General features: G+C 34.6%; 1 protein-coding gene across 2 annotated transcripts in view; it reads left to right on the plus strand.

The window, feature by feature from the left end:
- LOC136036704 (caspase-1-like) overlaps positions 1-19,271 on the plus strand; it is an 89,054-nt gene that overhangs the window by 54,946 nt on the left and 14,837 nt on the right. Inside the window, exon 4 of one of the 2 annotated variants that reach the window (XM_065719024.1) lies at positions 2,864-3,080. In XM_065719024.1, coding sequence (XP_065575096.1) covers positions 2,864-3,080 — 217 coding nt within the window. The remainder of the gene's footprint in view (positions 1-2,863; positions 3,081-19,271) is intronic. The other variant, XM_065719026.1, reaches the window with a different exon arrangement.

Here is a 19,271-nt window from a genome sequence, read left to right on the forward strand (position 1 = left end):
TATACCTCATTATTCTAATGATTGCCCTTGAGTTTTGTTGATGGTGATTGCTAATCGAACATTCCCTGTGTCGCCGTCGTCATTTATATATCCCCTCTGTGCCCCCCAGCGTCCCCGTTGTAGTTGTGTCCCTGTGTCCCGGTCGCCATTTATATTCCCTGTGTCCCGGTCGTCATTTGTGTCCCGGTGTCCCAGTCTGTAATTTTTCTTTGAGTGTCTCGGTCGTCATTTATATTCCCTGCGTCCCGGTCCGTAATTTCGTCAGTCGACAAACATGACGTGAGTCGACAAACAACTTCATGACGGCATAATGCTCAATCTTTATAATGACGTCAGTCGACACACAAACATGACGTCAGTCAACAAACAGACAAACAACTTATTTTTAGATATATAGATTTATATATAAATACTAGCTGTTGGGGTGGCGCTTCGCGCCACCCCAACACCTAGTTGGTGGGGGCGCTTCGCGCCCCCCCCAAGCCCCCCCGCGCGCGTAAGTCGTTACGCGCCATAATAGTTACGCGCCATTGTAGTTGTGTCCCTATGTCCCACCTGTGAATATAGATAGATATATATATATGGTTTTAACTACGTAAAACTTGCGAATATACAACATTCTTTGCTGTCCCATTGTCTTTGCATATAAATAGATTGTCAGGTTTACCGACTCTTGAATATGCAACATATAATGGTCCATGGGAAAACAATCTGTATTCAGATCTATACCTCATGATTCTAATGATTGCCCTTGAGCTTTGTTGATGGTGATTGCTAATCGACCATTCCCTGTCCCGGTGTCCCGGTCGTCATTTACATCCCCCTGTTTCCCCCGGTGTCCCCGTTGTAGTTGTGTCCCTGTGTCCCGGTCGTCATTTATATTCCCTGTGTCCCGGGTCCCGGTCGTCATTTGTATCCCGGTGTCCCGGTCTGTATATACATTCGTTTTTAGTTTTGTTTTTCTCCTTTATTTTTTTCCTTTTTTTTTCTTTTTTAGCTTATTTAGATTTTTAGATTTTTTAGTTTTTTTATTAGTTTTTAGTTTTTTTTTCTTTTTAGTTTTTTTGTCCCGGTCGTCATTTATATCCCCCTGTTTCCCCCGGTGTCCCCGTTGTAGTTGTGTCCCTGTGTCCCGGTCGTCATTTATATTCCCTGTGTCCCGGTCGTCATTTGTATCCCGGTGTACCGGAGTTGTGTCCCTGTGTCCCGGTCGTCATTTATATTCCCTGTGTCCCGGGTCCCGGTCGTCATTTGTATCCCGGTGTCCCGGTCTGTATATACATTCGTTTTTTAGTTTTGTTTTTCTCCTTTATTTTTTTCCTTTTTTTTTCTTTTTTAGCTTATTTAGATTTTAGATTTTTTAGTTTTTTTATTAGTTTTTAGTTTTTTTTTCTTTTTAGTTTTTTTGTCCCGGTCGTCATTTATATCCCCCTGTTTCCCCCGGGTCGTCATTTATACTCCCTGTGTCCCGGTGCTTTGTTGATTGCTAATCGAACATTCCTTTTGTCCTGGTCGCTTTCTCTTTGAGTGTCGTCATTTATTTTTTTCTTTTTTAGTTCTTTTAGTTTTTACCTTTTTTAGTTTTTTTTAGTTTTTAGTTTTTTTAGTTTTTTACCTTTTTTTAGTTTTTTTAGTTTTTTTTAGTTTTTTAGCTTTTTTATTTTTTTTATTAGTTTTTAGTTTTTTTGTAGTTTTTGCCTTTTTTTTAGTTTTTTTAGTTTTTTAGCTTTTTTATTAGTTTTTAGTTTTTTTTGTAGTTTTTGCCTTTTTTTAGTTTTTTTAGTTTTTTAGCTTTTTTATTTTTTTATTAGTTTTTAGTTTTTTTTGTAGTTTTTGCCTTTTTTTTCTCTTTGAGTGTCGTCATTTATTAGTTTTTTCCTTTTTTTTTTAGTTTTTTATTGGTTTTTACCTTTATTTTAGCTTATTTTTCAGTTTTTTCCTTTTTTTTAGTTTTTTTTATTTTTTATTTTTTTTAGTTTTTTACCTTTTTTTAGTTTTTTTAGTTTTTTAGCTTTTTTACTTTTTTTATTAGTTTTTAGTTTTTTTGTAGTTTTTGCCTTTTTTTAGTTTTTTCAGTTTTTTTTTTAGTTTTTTATTGGTTTTTACCTTTATAGTTTTTTTTAGTTTTTTAGCTTTTTTATTTTTTTTATTAGTTTTTAGTTTTTTTTGTAGTTTTTGCCTTTTTTTAGTTTTTTCAGTTTTGACGTCACCTGATCCAGTTTTTTCAGGTGACGTCACCTGACACATCCATCCATCCATCCACAGACAACTTATTTTTATATATATAGATATTTTTTTATTAGTTTTTAGTTTTTTTTGTAGTTTTTGCCTTTTTTTTCTCTTTGAGTGTCGTCATTTATTAGTTTTTTCCTTTTTTTTTTTAGTTTTTTATTGGTTTTTACCTTTATTTTAGCTTATTTTTCAGTTTTTTCCTTTTTTTTAGTTTTTTTTATTTTTTATTTTTTTTAGTTTTTTACCTTTTTTTAGTTTTTTTAGTTTTTTAGCTTTTTTACTTTTTTTATTAGTTTTTAGTTTTTTTTGTAGTTTTTGCCTTTTTTTAGTTTTTTCAGTTTTTTTTTTAGTTTTTTATTGGTTTTTACCTTTATAGTTTTTTTAGTTTTTTAGCTTTTTTATTTTTTTTATTAGTTTTTAGTTTTTTTTGTAGTTTTTGCCTTTTTTTAGTTTTTTCAGTTTTGACGTCACCTGATCCAGTTTTTTCAGGTGACGTCACCTGACACATCCATCCATCCATCCATCCACAGACAACTTATTTTTATATATATAGATTTATTGAGGTTTGCGACACAGAGGTGGCTGAATAGTTATGCCAAAAATGTTTAGAATATTCTATTTCTTTCAACAGGTTTTGTAACCTTTCGAGGAGTTCTTGTTCGAAATTTATGCAAAGTACTAGAAGAAAAAAGTGGAAGCACCCATTTAATGGACATGATGACGGAAGTACTTCGAAATATCGCCGTTGATTTTTCATCACGCAACACTACAAACCCGGAATTAGACAACAAAAAGCTGATGCCCTGTGTCTTTTCCTTGATGACGAGGCACGTCTTTTTCGAGAGCAAGTAATTAGTTAGATTCTGCTTATAATTAAATATAAAAAACAAGTTTTTTCAACTGAAAGTAAGGAGCAGCATTAAAACTTAAAACGGACAGAAAATACTCCGTATATGAAAGGGGCTTCTCCCTCCTCAACGCTCCGCTCTTTACGCTAAAGTTTGACCCTTTCTCACAACTCTACTTTAAAAAAAAATAAAACAAAACTTTAGCGTAAAAAGCGGGGCGTTGAGGAGAAAACAGCCCTTTTTATACAGAGTAATTTCTATTCGGTTTAAGTTTTAATGTTGCTCCTTACTTTCAGTTGAAAAAGCTTGTTTTTTTAAATTTAAGTTCTGAACGTTTTTCGATTGATGCATGTTTTGATTTTGGCTCTCCGTGCATGAATAGTTAAAACGAAATTTGTATATTAATTTTGTTTTGGCTAAATGGCTTTCTCATTGTTTTGATAGGATAATTTTGAGAAAAAAGGGTGGGGGAGGAGGCCTAGTTGCCTTCCAATTTTTTGGTTACTTAAAAAGGCAGCTAAAACTTTTGATTTTTTACGAACATTTTTATTAGTGATAAATATACATAACTTACGAATCAACTTACATAACGAGCTTCTATACTCGTATATTTTTGTTTTATATATGAGAGGGCTTGTCCCCTCGTCAATACCTTTCTCTTTACACTAAAGCTTAAATCTTATCCCAATTCTTTAAGAATTACCCCCTAATCACAAAGGTCATAGAATAAATAGTTGAAATTACAAAAAAACGCTTTAGCGTAAAGAGCGGGGTATTTAGAAGGAGATGAAGCTCCTCGCATGCGTAGTAATTTATGTTGGTTTGAAGTTTTAATGCTGCTCCTTACATCCAGTTGAAAAAACTTTTTCATATTAATTTTTTCATTTTTTTAAAGAATGCTAGAAAATCCAGCGCCCATGGGTAAAGAGAATTTCATGAAAATTCTCTTCACCCATTATAAATTTTCCCTGGAAAGATTATCCCAGGCAACCTCCTTCCCTAGACCCCCTCCCCCTAACCAGAAAAAATCCCTTTGAAAACGTCTGTACACCTCCCAATAACCATTATTATGGTCAAAGCTTGTAACTTGCAGCCCCTCCTTCGAGGACTGTGGGGGAGTAAGTCACCCCTCAAGACATAGCTATTAGGCTTTTTGACTATGCTGAACAAAATGGTTATCTTATAATTTTGATCCATTGACTTTGGGAAAAAATTAGCGTGGGAGGGGGCCTATGTGCCCTATAATTTTTGGGTCACTTAGAAAGGGAACTAAAACTATTAATTTTCGTTAGAATGAGACCTTTTGCAACATTCTAGGACCACTGGGTCGATACAATCACCCCTGGGGAAAAAACGAAAAAAATAAAAAAATAATAAACACGCACCCGTGATCAGTCTTTTGGCAAAAAATACAAAATTCCACATTTTTGTAGATAGGAGCTTGAAACCTCTAAACTAGAGTTCTCTGACACGCTGAATGTTATGGTGTGATTTTCGTTAAGATACTATGATGTTTAGTGAGTTTCCCCCTATTCTCCATAATAAGGCAAATTTTCCTAGGTTCGTAACTTTTGATAGGTATGAATAAATTTGATGAAACTTGTATATTCAAAATCAGCATAAAAATTTGATTATTTTGATGTATCTATTGGTGTGTAAATTCTTTATTTTAGAGTTTTGGTTACTATTGAGCCGGGTCGCTCCTTACTACAGTTCCTTACCACGAACTGTTTGACTGTGTATAGTAGATTAAAAAAAATATTCGAAAAGAGGAGTAGAGAGTAATTTCAAGTTCAACTAGAAGAGCTGTTTCATTCTCGAGGCTTGGTGATAAAAAGTGTAACTTCCTATCATACCTCTCCTATGCCGTAGCTTAGGTGTTACTCAGCAAAATGTTCCCCGTCCATTGTTTACAAATACATTTGTTTTCGTAGGAGAAAGTATAATGTCTGGGTCTCCAAAACGGTTAAGGATATTAAGGTGAAACTTTCAGCGAATGTTGAGGGTTGTGTAGCCTATACCAAAATGAATCCACACTAAACACATGCTGGTTACTAAAAGGGCGTTCCATATTTTTCAGTTGTTTAAATGTTTGTTTTTGTGAGATGGGGGGAAAGGCTGATCCTCAATGGATCCGAAAAGGCAAAGGTTGTTAAGGCATAACTTCAGGGAATGTAGAATTTTGACTGTTTTCGGCATTAAATCCCCCCTCCTCTGCCAGGGAGTGTTATGCCAAAACCAGACTCGTGGTTATCAGAGTAATATTTCTGTCAGATCCGGTATTTGTCTGGGTGGGGTGTTATCACATTATCTATTCAATTGACAATTTGCTCATGAGAATTAAGCTTACATGTCTTTTGGGTTCTTTTCACGAATGGTATATTGCTACTGTCGATGGTATTTTTGTTATAAACCATACTAAAACTAGCATCCTCCGTTATAATGATTTATCAAATATTTCTGTGTATTGGTCTTTCAATGAATATAGAGAAATGTGAATATTTAGTTATCGAATTCTAAGCGTGTTTATGAAAACTTAAATTATGGTCTTTTTTTATTCGTCTTGTTTCATTGGTACGGTGGCTAGGAATTCATGTTTGCACAGGCATATCAGCCCTGTGTACTCAGCTCCTTAAAGGTGCCATGGGGAATCAAGGCTAATCATCTTTTTCGTTCCTGCTCAATTTTTGAAACAGATCCTACAAATCTTAACAACGCCACTGCGTGTATCTGTTCGATGGCAAACCCGTTTATGAGACTGTTGACAAAAACATAATTAGTCTACATGTTTTTACATAATGTTAATCTAGTGGGAAAAAAAAACGAAATATTTTGATTCAGTAAAAGCATGTTAGATTCTGCGAAGATTAATTTAGACAAACAGGTTACGATATGTAAAAGAACATATACCCACTGCTGAGCTAAAAATAGTATTTTCTTTTGCACATCAAATTAAAGGGTATTCCTGTATTTTTTCGCGCTCAATTTTCTCATCCATCATTCCATTATAAATTTATTATGAAAAAGAAGTAGCATATAAACAGAATTAAAGGAAATAAAACTAATTTATTGGGAAGAGAAGAGGAGGAAAAGTTTTTAAAACGAATAACTCTATGCATACCCGTACTAATGAACGTATTTTGGAAGAAATATATCCTCTTACGGGCATTCAGGTTAAAGCACAAAAAAGACAATTTGTACTGAAATACAAGAAAAGCGAGAAAAGTAAAAAGTTCGGGATTTCACAGAAGGATTGTAAAAACCCTCGTCCTTCGTATCTGCCACCGTTAATTACAACAACTAAAACAAACAGTCTGCACATGAAAAAGTAAACTACCCAAACAAAAAGGTGTAATGTTTGAGAGGCTTTTCGCTATCAGAAATCATACTTATCAGTTGGCTAGTACCAAGCATAGCAGAACTGTGAGAACAGCACTAAGAGTGAATGATCTGTGCCAAGTGTGGCGTAAGTATCCCAAGCATGGCAGATGTGTGCCAAGACTGGTACAAGATCGTGACTTCATAGCAATCTGGGAATGTACATTATAAAATTAGGCTATTGAGTTAAGTAATCGAAAATTAAAGAGTCATTTGAAACAGACGGACACAAATAAAGTCCTTCAATAATCTAAACATGAAACTGTCAAATATTACTATCCATGATTAATTGACTGAAAATGGCCAGAAATAAAAACACATAATCATACCAAACATAAAAGTAATGGGCACTGCTATATACAAATAATTAAATCCTAAACGATTGAAAATTAAAATTACCGCTGAAGTTAAACCAAAACGGACAAAATTACTTCTTATAGGAATTGGGCTACAGTTCCCCTTATAACTGTAAACCAAAATAAAGAATCGTAAGTAAAATCTGTAATTTTTTACGTTTTGTTAATATTTTGGAAACTGAAGCATACTATGTTTCAGACAAAAAGACAAATAATTTCATTCGTTTCAGGAAAAAACTGCACCATTTTTAACGTCATGTTCGAGGGGCATTTAGGATATTCTTTGAATGTCCATAAACTTACTCTTCAAATAATATTTAACATTCAATATTAATTACAATAATAGTTATCCTTTCTGAATAAAAACATATCACACTTTTTATGTGCAAAAACTAAGGTTAGCTAGTGATATCTAGCGCAATGAGGATCCTAAAATTTCCGAATAACCCGGTAGGAAACGGCATAAAGCAATGTAGAGAAACGGAAAAATTATTGCGAATAATTTTATGGCGGAATCGTACCATGCACGGAACAAGTGAAATTAAAAAGAAAAAAATAATAATATTGATCAGTTATTTATATTGTTAAATTATTAAGATTTAATTCATTTAATTAGTTATTTAGATTGAATTTAATTATTTAGATTTGGGTGGTGTGAGTGTTGGATCCTCGATGCATATTTTTTTTCTAAGAGTTTTTTTCTAAGTTTTTTAAGCATATTTTTTTTTTCTATATTATTTTTTTTCTAAGTAGGTGGTGCGGAGACCGGTTGTACTTGGGTTAGGATTGGTTAGTAGACTCTAAATATATTTTGAGTGTGAATGTATTTAATAGCTATTTATATTTTGTTTTGTTGTTGTTTTTTTTCCCAAATAACGGACCATTGAGCTCTTTAGAATATTTTTGTTTATAAATGGATGGATATTGATAATAAAAGGAACTTGAACTTGAACAAGTGTGGTAGAAATGGACCAAGTGTGCCTTAAGTGTGCCAAGAGTAGCATAACTGTACCAAGCATGGCGGAACTGCATCAAGAGCGGCAAAACTATTCGGCACACATGGGGTTCCAATATGTCAAGCAGGTGGTGAAAAGTGGGCACTCCTCGTGGAATAATAACAGTGCAAGTTCAGCCACTTCAACAAAGAATTTAACATGAGTTTCATTTAGCCAAGCAACTGCATTATCTAAGATATAAATATTGATTAGATGAAAGCTATTTTCCTTATAATTAGATTAGGGCATTAACAGTCTTTTGTGTTTGGGCGAGATGCACAGGATTTTGGAAAGAGACTGAATGACGCTTTAATTAAATCCCAAAAATGAACGAATTGTACAAAAAACGTGGAATTGTAGAAAAAAACTATATTATTTCCAAAATCAAAACAATGTACGCTTGTACACTTGGAAAACTATAGGTTCGATTACTATATCAGCTCTATGACTATCTACCTTGGTTCTACTGCCCTAGCAATGATGCATGGACAGATAATAGATAAACATATCTGTTAAGAAATGAACTAACCTCCCTTTTTTTACAATCCTAATAAGGGGGAATTAATGCCAGGTTTTTCTTTTCATTCAATTGGACTATCTGTCTTGGCTTTTTCTAAAAATTAGCCATGACTTGATGCCCACAACCATTCCATTTTAATTCAAGATGTTTTTAAAGACATTTCCATATTAAGCCCAAGTAAGATACGAGAAATTTATGAAAAACTAAAATATTTGAATCAAATGGCTTTGAACTACTTCAGATCAGATAAGAAACTTAATTATTTTATCACATCGACGAAGAATGAGACAGAAATTAATGGAAGAAAAAGAATCTTCCTTACCAACATTTTTTAAGACATTTTTGTTTTATCAAGCACGAGGATTTATCTATTCAGACATCTATTATAAATCAGACTAAATTATCTCTTCAAATTCACTGTTTTCATGCAAAGAGTTCCTGGTAAATTCACTGTTGTCTCCTGATCCCTTCTGTGCATTTATTTTTCTTGCTGTTCACTTCAACTAGACTCAACCTAATTTTTTTCCTCTTTTTATTTCTTGAGACAAGCTCGAGTCCTTCGGTTGGTGGGCTGTTGTACATTTTACAGACACGGGCTTTCTGATTTCCATATTCCTTGCAATCCCTGAGTCTAAGTATTCAGGAAGGATGGATTTATTCCAAAAGGCTTCAAGCTTCGGAAATATTTTTTTCCAGTATCCTTTCGATCGGTGAACTGTAGTTATTTCCAGTCGTCCATAGAACTATAAATTATTAAGTGGCGTATCATGTTATCCAGTATTTCGAGTTGGTCTTGTATCTGGGCGAAATACCAGTGATTTTTTTTAGGTGAAGGACCTTCACTGGATTGAAATTCTTCAAGAAAACATCCTTTAACTAAATTTTTTGACTAAGCCACATCAAAAATGGTTTTGAACTCTAATATATTATGCACAGTTTTCATCTCTATAGGTGTGCCATTAGGGAGCAATCTATCAACAGATGCAGCAAGATACTTATGCTGTAGATGCACACTGAGTCCTATTTGATCTCCCTTTATGACTTTTAAGTTGAATTTGTTTTTATATGCTTCTAGTCCCACTACTTTTAAATCTAAGCCCTTTTTCATTAGGGCAGAGCAGAATCTAGGTCCCAAGTTTCGAATATGCTTAATAATTGGCCCAGCTCTGGTTCTGTTTTTTCTGGTGGCAATTCTGTGGAAGTAACTACTTGTTATTTTCTTAGATCTTTTTTCAACCCAATTTTCATTTTGGATAGCCCCTTGGTAATGTCGAACAAACAGCTTATACTGGCAAAATCCAATTTTAAATACTGGTCAGTATATTTTTGTACGGCTAAATTTATTTTATCAGAAGTCATGTCTGGCTTATTGCGATTTGGTCCATAGTCACGATCACCAAAGTTATAATTTCTATTTTTTAGACTTAGCAACGTGTTTTCCTCCAAGAGCACTATAATAACTGGTCAAATTACGTTCAGATCTTACACGAAGTTTAGCCGTTTTATTGCAATACTTTTGGGTTACGACCTTAATTATAAGCAAGACTGGCTCCTTTAACTCTTGCATAGTATGAACCTCGTTTAAACCGGCTTATTAGCTTTCCTCTGGGGAATTTTGTAACACGTGACACGAGCTTTCAGATAGTTTTGCAGTTGCGTCACTTTGAAGCTGCTCTGCTTTCGACACACAATTTTGACCCGTGCCATAACATCTTCAAACACGTGCAGGGGCACAGTATTCCACCAACCTTTCCATTTTACCGTTCATGGTCAATTCAACAATCTTAGGACATACAAAATCACATTTTGTGTGGTTCCAAAAACATGGTACGGACCTCTTTTTAACAAGTTTTTCAATTCTTCCGTTGTTCCATTATTTTCTGAGTTTATTTTTGTCGTACCCCTTAAATTTTTTTTCAGTTGCTGGATAATTTCTTTGGGAAGAAATTTTGCACACATTATATAGATGGGTTATATAATTTTTTGTGACGTGATTTGCACATTCATGTTTCCGTATGTTGGAACCGTAGGAAACACTTTGTTTTAGCTTATAAAAAACACTAGAATCACCGTCACCGATAAACTCTAAAAACTGTAATCCGTGCATCTCTTCACTGGAACGAAAGCCTTTAACTACAATATCTGTTTCCATGCTCTTCGAATTTCCGTTATAATTCAGAAAGCAAAAATGATCTTTGGGAATTACTTTAGCGTTTGCAGAAGAAAAACATATATAATAGTATTTATTTCTTATGCCAACATATAACATTTTTTCGTAAATGCATATATGATAACTGCAACACATCCTTTGGCTGAAAAAAATCACGTCCTTTGCTACGCTTATTCCAGCCTCCATCACATATCCTTTTGTCCAGCTTTATACCTCTTTATACCTATCATACCCTTAGAGTCCTTTTTATACCTATCATCATGAATGGCTCATTGTAAGGCCTCTTGTCCGTTTCCTAAATTTCTGATAAACTATTCATCCAAGCATTAGCAAGCTGCCTTTCAATACGGGAATAAACTATTTGTGACATTGGTTTCACTCCAAGTACCACGAATCATTCACACAGTGTAGAAAACCCTCCTCCAGTGCCCATGGCTCCCCAAACAGCCTTCAAATTCAAGCAACCTTTTAAACTTTTTTTTTTTTTTTTAGAAAGCAACCTGTGTCTGGTCCGTAAAACCTAAAAGATATTTTCTTACGCTTGTTATTGGACATTCTGGTTCACCTTTAATCCTCTTTTCCCAGTTACACTTATTGCACTTAACTTTCACTTCAGTTTTCAGGCCTTTCTTTCTATTTGCTTTATAATCAATTTTCTATGTGATAGTTCGCAACTGATTTTGTGTGTGAATGCTGAAATTACTTCAGTGAGGAAATACCTTAGATTCACAATGCAGTCTCCATCTGGAATTCCAGATAAGTTTATATCAGTATTGGTATCAGGGAAATCAATACCAGAAGAACCACCACCGTTTCCCAATTTATTTGCTTGGTTTATAAGAGGATTTGCTGAAAATTCTTCTGAAAATTTTAGATCCACTTGACAAATTGTCTCTATCTTGTTCTCCCAGCTGCACCCTCCTAAAAAAATGAAAATAGCCAAAGAAAAAAAATACTTTTTTTTATGAAATATATGTAATTATATGTAATTATAATATGTAATAATATGTAATTATTATAAATTATAGGAAATATATTATAAAGGAAATATATGTAATTATTACCATTTTGGAAGGGCAACCTTATACAGCTTATGATGTACGAGTTAAAGATCATAAAGGTAAAAATATGACACTTATTTTGGTTCTTATGTATTATTCAGAACACACTCAATAAGTGAAGTTAGGTTCTTTTGTGAAACAAACTACGATGCAGGTGCATTTTATGAGAAAATCCGGTTTCATAGCCACAAAGACAAAACTCAATTTAGTTTGCTACGCATAGTGGTAGAAGTGTCTGAACATGGATTTTAAAATGAAGATTTGAGATTTGCCAGAGACTGAAAAAGAGGCCATTATACCTTTCCGGGATAAGGGGTTGTTGCCCACAACAAAACAGTGTGTCGATGGAGACAATATGACTTTATACTCTTACAAGAAGGAACATTTAGGTTAGGTTTACCTAATTAAAATGTAAAGTCGGCCAAGGTTGGGATTATTACAGGAAAGAAATAGAAAAGATTTTGAAAACCCCTGTCTTAACCAACAAAAAAGACTCAGTGAATTAATTACGAACATGAATTAATTTTTATACAAATCTTTTCAACAAACTTTTTCTATTTGTGTTTGAGGTTTTCAGACAACAAGTAAATAGCCAGATTAAACCAAGGATGAAAAGAAATAAAGGACAATCATTTGTCAAAGCGTAAAATGACTATAGATCGCTGTCAATAAATTAACAAAGCGCAAAACGAACCGAACTTTAAAAAAAAGTCAAACACAAATCGAGCAGAATCTAATAGAAACAAGAGTATGGCTAATACCCCATTGCGCTTTAAAGTTCAGAACGTAATTTGCACTTTTCTGAAAAAAAAGATAGATGAAGATTGTGAACTTAAAGACTCTGTGTGATGTCCCAGGTGGGCAAAATGACGTTCGTTCAATAGCATAGGAAATGCAAAGATCATCAAGTCAATATTTTCAGGAAATATTCATTCGGTCTTTGAACTAAATTAAATAAAAAAAAAGTTTTTTAAACTAAAAGTAAGGAGCGACATTAAAACTTAAAACGAACAGAAATTATTCCGTATATGAAAGGGGTTGTCCCCTCCTCAAGGTCCCACTCTTTACACTAAGGTTTGACTCTTTGCTACAACTCTACTTTTTAAAACAATAAAAAAAACTTTAGCGTAAAGAGCGAGGCGTCGAGGAGGGGACAGCCCCTTTCATATACGGAATAATTTCTGTTCATTTTAAGTTGTAATGTCGCTCCTTAATTACGGCTTAAAAAACTTGTTTTTTTATTTAATTTCGGAACGTTTTTTAATTAATGCATGTTTTGTATATGAATAATTACAGCGAAATTTGCATATTATTTTGTTTTGAATAAATGACTCTTTCGTAGTTTTGATCAGACGATTTTGATAAAAAAAAGGGGTGGGTGAGGAGGCCTAGTTGCCTTTCAAGTTTTGGTTACTTAAAATGGCAACAAGAACTTTTTATTTTTTACAAATGTTTTTATTAGTAATAAATATACGTAACTTACGAACTAACTTACGTAGCGAACTTTTGTATTTGTATATTTTTATTACGTACTAGCTGTTGGGGTGGCGCTTCGCGCCACCCCAACACCTAGTTAGTGGGGCGCTTCGCGCCCCCCCAAGCCCCCCCACGCGCGTAAGTCGTTACGCGCCATATTAGTTATGCGCCATTGTAGTTGTGTCCCTGTGTCCCATATGCAAAGCCGTATGTACTAATAATGACGTCATATACAAACGCTCTTTTTACAAACAAACAAACATGCATCCACATAACTCGTTTTTATATAGATAGATACAATACAAATTAACTGCGTAAAACTTGCGAATAAACAACATTCTTCGCTGTCCAATTGTCGCTGCATATAAATACATTGTCAGGTTTACCGACCCTCGAACATGCAACGTACAATTGTCCATGGGAAAAACAATCAGGATTAAGATCTATACCAAATTATTCTAATGATTGACCTTGAGCTTTGTTAATGGTGATTGCAAATACTAATCGAATTGGGAATTGCAATCTTTTAAATTGAAAAAGCAGATTCGTTGGAATCATGGGAATGCGAGGAATAAGAACAGCCTCACCCTCATAAGGCCCTGTCAAGATTGTGGCCTCTATTAGGTTTTCCATTGTTTTTTTTTACGGCAGGTCGCGTGCCATTGCAAAGCTTTGGTGGGTTGATATTTCTTAAAAGTATTATTGGTACGCCTATTTTTAGTTGTAGCACGTGTGGTGGAAACCCTGAAGGATCTATGGAATTTAAAAATTCAGATGGATAATTAACCGCTTCATTTGGTTCCAAAACTGTGTCGACTGACTTGTAAAGGACTGCCTGGTCTCGAATCTTGTTCAAAACAATTTTGTTGATTTCGTGGACGTCTATATTTTTGGGTGCGAGAATCGCTCTTTCACTTAGCCATTTATTATTTTTATAATTTTTTAGAATATTCGGAAATACTTTTTCAATCAATTCATTTTTGGACGTCACTAAATTACAGAAATCAGCAGGTAGTTGTATACGTCCTGAAATTGAGTCTTCTGTTTGACCAGAGTCATCGTTTTGCAATCGGACACGCATATTTGTAGTTAATTTTAATATTTTTACGTGTGCCTATAAATTAGAATTTTTTAGGCAAGCATTCATTTCGTCTGCAGGAGTTAAACTACGTAAAAATTGCGAATATACAACATTCTTGGCTTTCCCATTGTCTCTGCATATACAAAGCCGTATGTACTAATAATGACATCATATGCAAACGCTCTTTTTACAAACAAACAAACATGCATACATACAACTCGTTTTTATATAGATAGATAGATAGATAGATAGATAGATAAAATACAAATTAACTGCGTAAAACTTGCGAATATACAACATTCTTCGCTGTCCAATTGTCGCTGCATATAAATAGATTGTCAGGTTTACCGACCCTCGAACATGCAACGTACAATTGTCAATGGGAAAAACAATCAGTATTAAGATCTATACCACATTTTTCTAATGATTGACCTTGAGCTTTGTTAATGGTGATTGCAAATGCTAATCGAATTGGGAATTGCAATCTTTTAAATTGAAAAGGCAGATCCGTTGGAATCTTGGGAATGCGAGGAATAAGAACAGCCTCACCCTCAAAAGGCCCTGTCAAGATTGTGGCCTCTATTAGGTTTTCCATTGTTTTTTTTACGGCAGGTCGAGTGCCATAGCAAAGCTTTGGTGGGTTTATATTTCTTAAAAGTATTATTGGTAGGCCTATTTTTAGTTGTAGCACGTGTGGTGGAAACCCTGAGAATAATATCTCGAGGTAAAAACTGATCACCGACCATAACGATGGCCACTTCGTCGATAGTTGGAGCATTGTATCTACGCACATGTTGGCCAGGAGGCGTTTTGTCAGCGGAAATAACAATTTTATGCGTATAAGTAGGCATCAAATCGATGGCTGTTTTGAACAGACACACTAAATTATTATTTTCGTGGAAAAGATGTTGTAATTGGGAAACGATTGTCCTTTCAATGTTGGGAGAAATTTCGCAACTTGCATTCAATTCAGAATTTCTATCACTGATGAAGTACAATTGTAAAAATTTATGATTCTCGCCTGAGAATGGTAGAAGAGACCCTGCTCTATGATAAATTTGCCCTTTTACTTTGAAAGTAGACATAAATTGATCTGGATTTTCAATTTGGGCTCCAAACGACGTCATTTGGAAACATGAGTTGTATTTTCTGATTCATTTATATTCCTTATGTCACGGTGTCCCGGTCGTCATTTATATCCCCCTGTTTTATATCCCGCTTATTTTTCAGTTTTTTCCTTTTTTTAGTTGTTTTTTTACTTTTTTAGTTCTTTTAGTTTTTACGTTTTTTAGTTTTTTTTAGTTTTTTAGATGAATTTTTTTTTTTAGTTTTTTACCTTTTTTTTCTTTTTAGTTTTTATTGGTTTTTACCTTTTTTTAGCTTTTTATCTTTTTTATTTTTTTTATTTTTATTTTTAATTTTATTAGTATTCTTTTTCTCTTCTATTTTTCATTTTTCCTTTTTTTTATTTTTTTTTTAGTTTTTAGTTTTTTAAGTTTTTTCCTTTTTTTAGTTTCTTTAGTTTTTTTAGTTTTTCGGCTTTTTTATTTTTTTATTAGTTTTTAGTTTTTTTTTGTAGTTTTTGCCTTTTTTTAGTTTTTTCAGTTTTTTTTTTAGTTTTTAGTTTTTTACCTTTTTTAGCCTAACCAGGATTTGAACCTGGGACCTTCATTCTCCGTTCTGACACCCTCTCTCACCGAGTGACTACTCCAGCATGTTCATTTTGGTGTTTTAAATGGTATATTATTAACCAAATTAATGTGTTTTACAATATACTAAGCATCGTCATAACAAAAATAACGGCAACTAATTTCATGACGTCAGCCGAAACATGACGTCACCTGATCCACAGATCCACAGACCCACAGACAGACAGACAACTTATTTTTATATATATAGATATAAGGGGGTTCGACCCTTCGTCAATAGCTTGCTCCTTACACTAAAGCTTGAATTTTGTCCCATTCTTTAAGAATAACCTCTGAATCACAAAGACCGTAGAATAAATAGTTGAAATTACTAAAAATACTTTAGCGTAAAGAGCGAGGTATTAAGGAGGAGAAGAACCCCTTATGTATGTAATAATTTCTGTTCGTTTTAAGTTTTAATGCAACTCCATACTTCCAGTTGAAAAAACTTCTTTATTTATTTTCTCTTTTTTTTGTTTAAATAATGCTAGAAAATCCTGCGCCGCCCTTCATACAAATTTTCTTACCCCAAGATAAATTCCTACATGAAAGATACTCCCACGTAACCTCCTTCCCTCAACCCCCCTCTCCCAACCAAAAAATCACCCTGAAAACGTCTGTACACTTCCCAACAACCATTACTATACCTAAATACTGGTCAAATTTTGTGACTAGCAGCCCCTCCCCCTTAGACAGTGAGGGAGTAAGTCGTCCCAAAAGACATTGTTATTAAGTAATTGGACTATGATGAACAAAATGGCTATCTCAAAATTTTGATCTGTTGACTTTGGGAAAAATTAGCGTGGGAGGGGGCCTAGGTACCCTCCAATTTTTTGCTCACTTAAAAAGGGCACTAAAACCTTTAATTTCCGTTAGAATAAGCCCTGTTGCGACATTCTGTCACCACTGGGTCGATACGATCACCCCTGGGGAAAAAAACAAAAACAAATAAACACGTACCCTTGATCGGTCTTCTGGCAAAAGATACGAAATTCCACATTTTCGTAGATAAGAGCTTGAAACTTCTACAATAGGGGTTCTTTGATGCGCTTAATGCGATGGTGTGATTTTCGTTAACGGATTCTCTAGGAATTTTAGGGGGCTTTCCCCCCTATTTGTCAAAATAAGGCACATTTTCTCAGGCTCGTAACTTTTGATGGGTAAGACTAAACTTGATGAAACTTATATATTTAAAATCATCATTAAAATGCGATTCTTTTGATGTAGCTATTAGTATAAAAATTCTGTTTTTTAGAGTTTTGTTTACTATTGAGCCATGTCGCTCCTTACTACAGTTCGTTACCACGAACATTTTGATAAAAAGAAACATCGAGTATTTCTATATATATAAAAACTAGCTGTTGGGGTGGCACTTCGCACCACCCCAACACCTAGTTGGTGGGGCGCTTCGCGCCCCCCCAAGCCCCCCCGCGCGCGTAAGTCGTTACGCGCATTATTAGTTACGTGCCATTGTAGTTGTGTCCCTGTGTCCCACCTGTGAATATAGATAGATTTATATATGTGTTTCAAACTACGTAAAACTTGCGAATATACAACATTCTTGGCTTTCCCATTGTCTGTGCATATACAAAGCCTTATGTACTAATAATGACGTCATATGCAAACGCTCTTTTTACAAACAAACAAACATGCATACACACAACTCGTTTTTATATAGATAGATAGATAGATAGATAAAATACAAATTAACTGCGTAAAACTTGCGAATATACAACATTCTTCGCTGTCAAATTGTCGCTACATATAAATAGATTGTCAGGTTTACCGACCCTCGAACATGCAACGTACAATTGTCCATGGGAAAAACAATCAGTATTAAGATCTATACCACATTTTTCTAATGATTGACCTTGAGCTTTGTTAATGGTGATTGCAAATGCTAATCGAATTGGGAATTGCAATCTTTTAAATTGAAAAGGCAGATCCGTTGGAATCATGGGAATGCGAGGAATAAGAACAGCCTCACCCTCAAAAGGCCCTGTCAAGATTGTGGCCTCTATTAGGTTTTCTATTGTTTTTTTTTACGGCAAGTCGCGTGCCATTGCAAAGCTTTGGTGGGTTGATATTTCTTAAAAGTATTATTGGTACGCCTATTTTTAGTTGTAGCACGTGTGGTGGAAACCCTGAAAGATCTATGGAATATAAAAATTCAGATGGATAATTAACCGCTTCATTTGGTTCCAAAACTGTGTCGACTGACTTGTAAAGGACTGCCTGGTCTCGAATCTTGGTCAAAACAATATTGTTGATTTCGTGGACGTCTATATTTTTGGGTGCGAGAATCGCTCTTTCACTTAGCCATTTATTATTTTTATAATTTTTTAGAATATTCGGAAATACTTTTTCAATCAATTCATTTTTGGACGTCACTAAATTACAGAAATCAGCAGGTAGTTGTATACGTCCTGAAATTGAGTCTACTGGGAGCTTTCTGTTTCCAATTGCCAGCAATTGATCTGAAAATGTTTCACCAGAGTCATCGTTTTGCAATCGGACACGCATATTTGTAGTTAATTTTAATATTTTTACGTGTGCCCATAAATTAGATTTTTTCAGGCAAGCATTCATTTCGTCTGCAGGAGTTGATCTAGGTATTATAAGTAATGTTTGCCTGAAATCTCCCGCAAGCAATATTAATGTGCTGCCAAAGGGTTTCGACTTGCCTCTCATATCTTTCAAGCATTGATCCAGAGCCTCGAGCGATTTTTTGTGTGCCATTGTGCACTCATCCCAAATAATAAGTTGGCATTGCTGCAATACTTTACCCATCCCAGATAATTTGGAAATATTGCACGTGGGAGTTTCTGTAGAATGCAAATTCAGAGGCAATTTCAAAGCGGAATGAGCAGTTCTTCCACCAGGCAGCAATGTTGCGGCTATTCTGGACGACGCAATTGCCAACGCTATATCATTTTTTGATCGAATTGATGCCAGAATCAGTTTTATCACAAACGTTTTACCAGTACCTCCTGGCGCATCCAAAAAGAAAATTTCTCCAACGTTGTTATCGAAACAATGCATTATCGTATCATAAATGTCTTTTTGTTCCGACGTTAACTTGGAAATGTTATTTTGTACATACGACAATAGATCACTCGTACTGTAACTTTGTTCACGATCCAATTCTACACATGTCGAAACAGCAGCGATACGGTTAGGTGAAGGCATTCCCAAATCCTGAAGAGGTTTGTTTGCCATACGTACGCACAAATCTTCTATAATAACTAAAGTGTAGTTATAAATTTCTGATGTAAAATCAAAAGTCATATCTGACGTCTCTAACTGTTTTCGATGGAGTATATCTTCGGACATTTTTGACTTATATTTTTCCCATAGCTCTGTAGGAGCTGATGGAGAGCAAGTTGTTAAAATGATGCCAAACAATGCACGAATTTGACTTGGGGTTGACGTTTCGCACGCGTCATTGATGCAGTTATCCCAGTGT

The sequence above is a fragment of the Artemia franciscana genome, chromosome 15 (genome assembly GCF_032884065.1).
Source record: "Artemia franciscana chromosome 15, ASM3288406v1, whole genome shotgun sequence".
NCBI lineage: Eukaryota > Metazoa > Arthropoda > Branchiopoda > Anostraca > Artemiidae > Artemia > Artemia franciscana.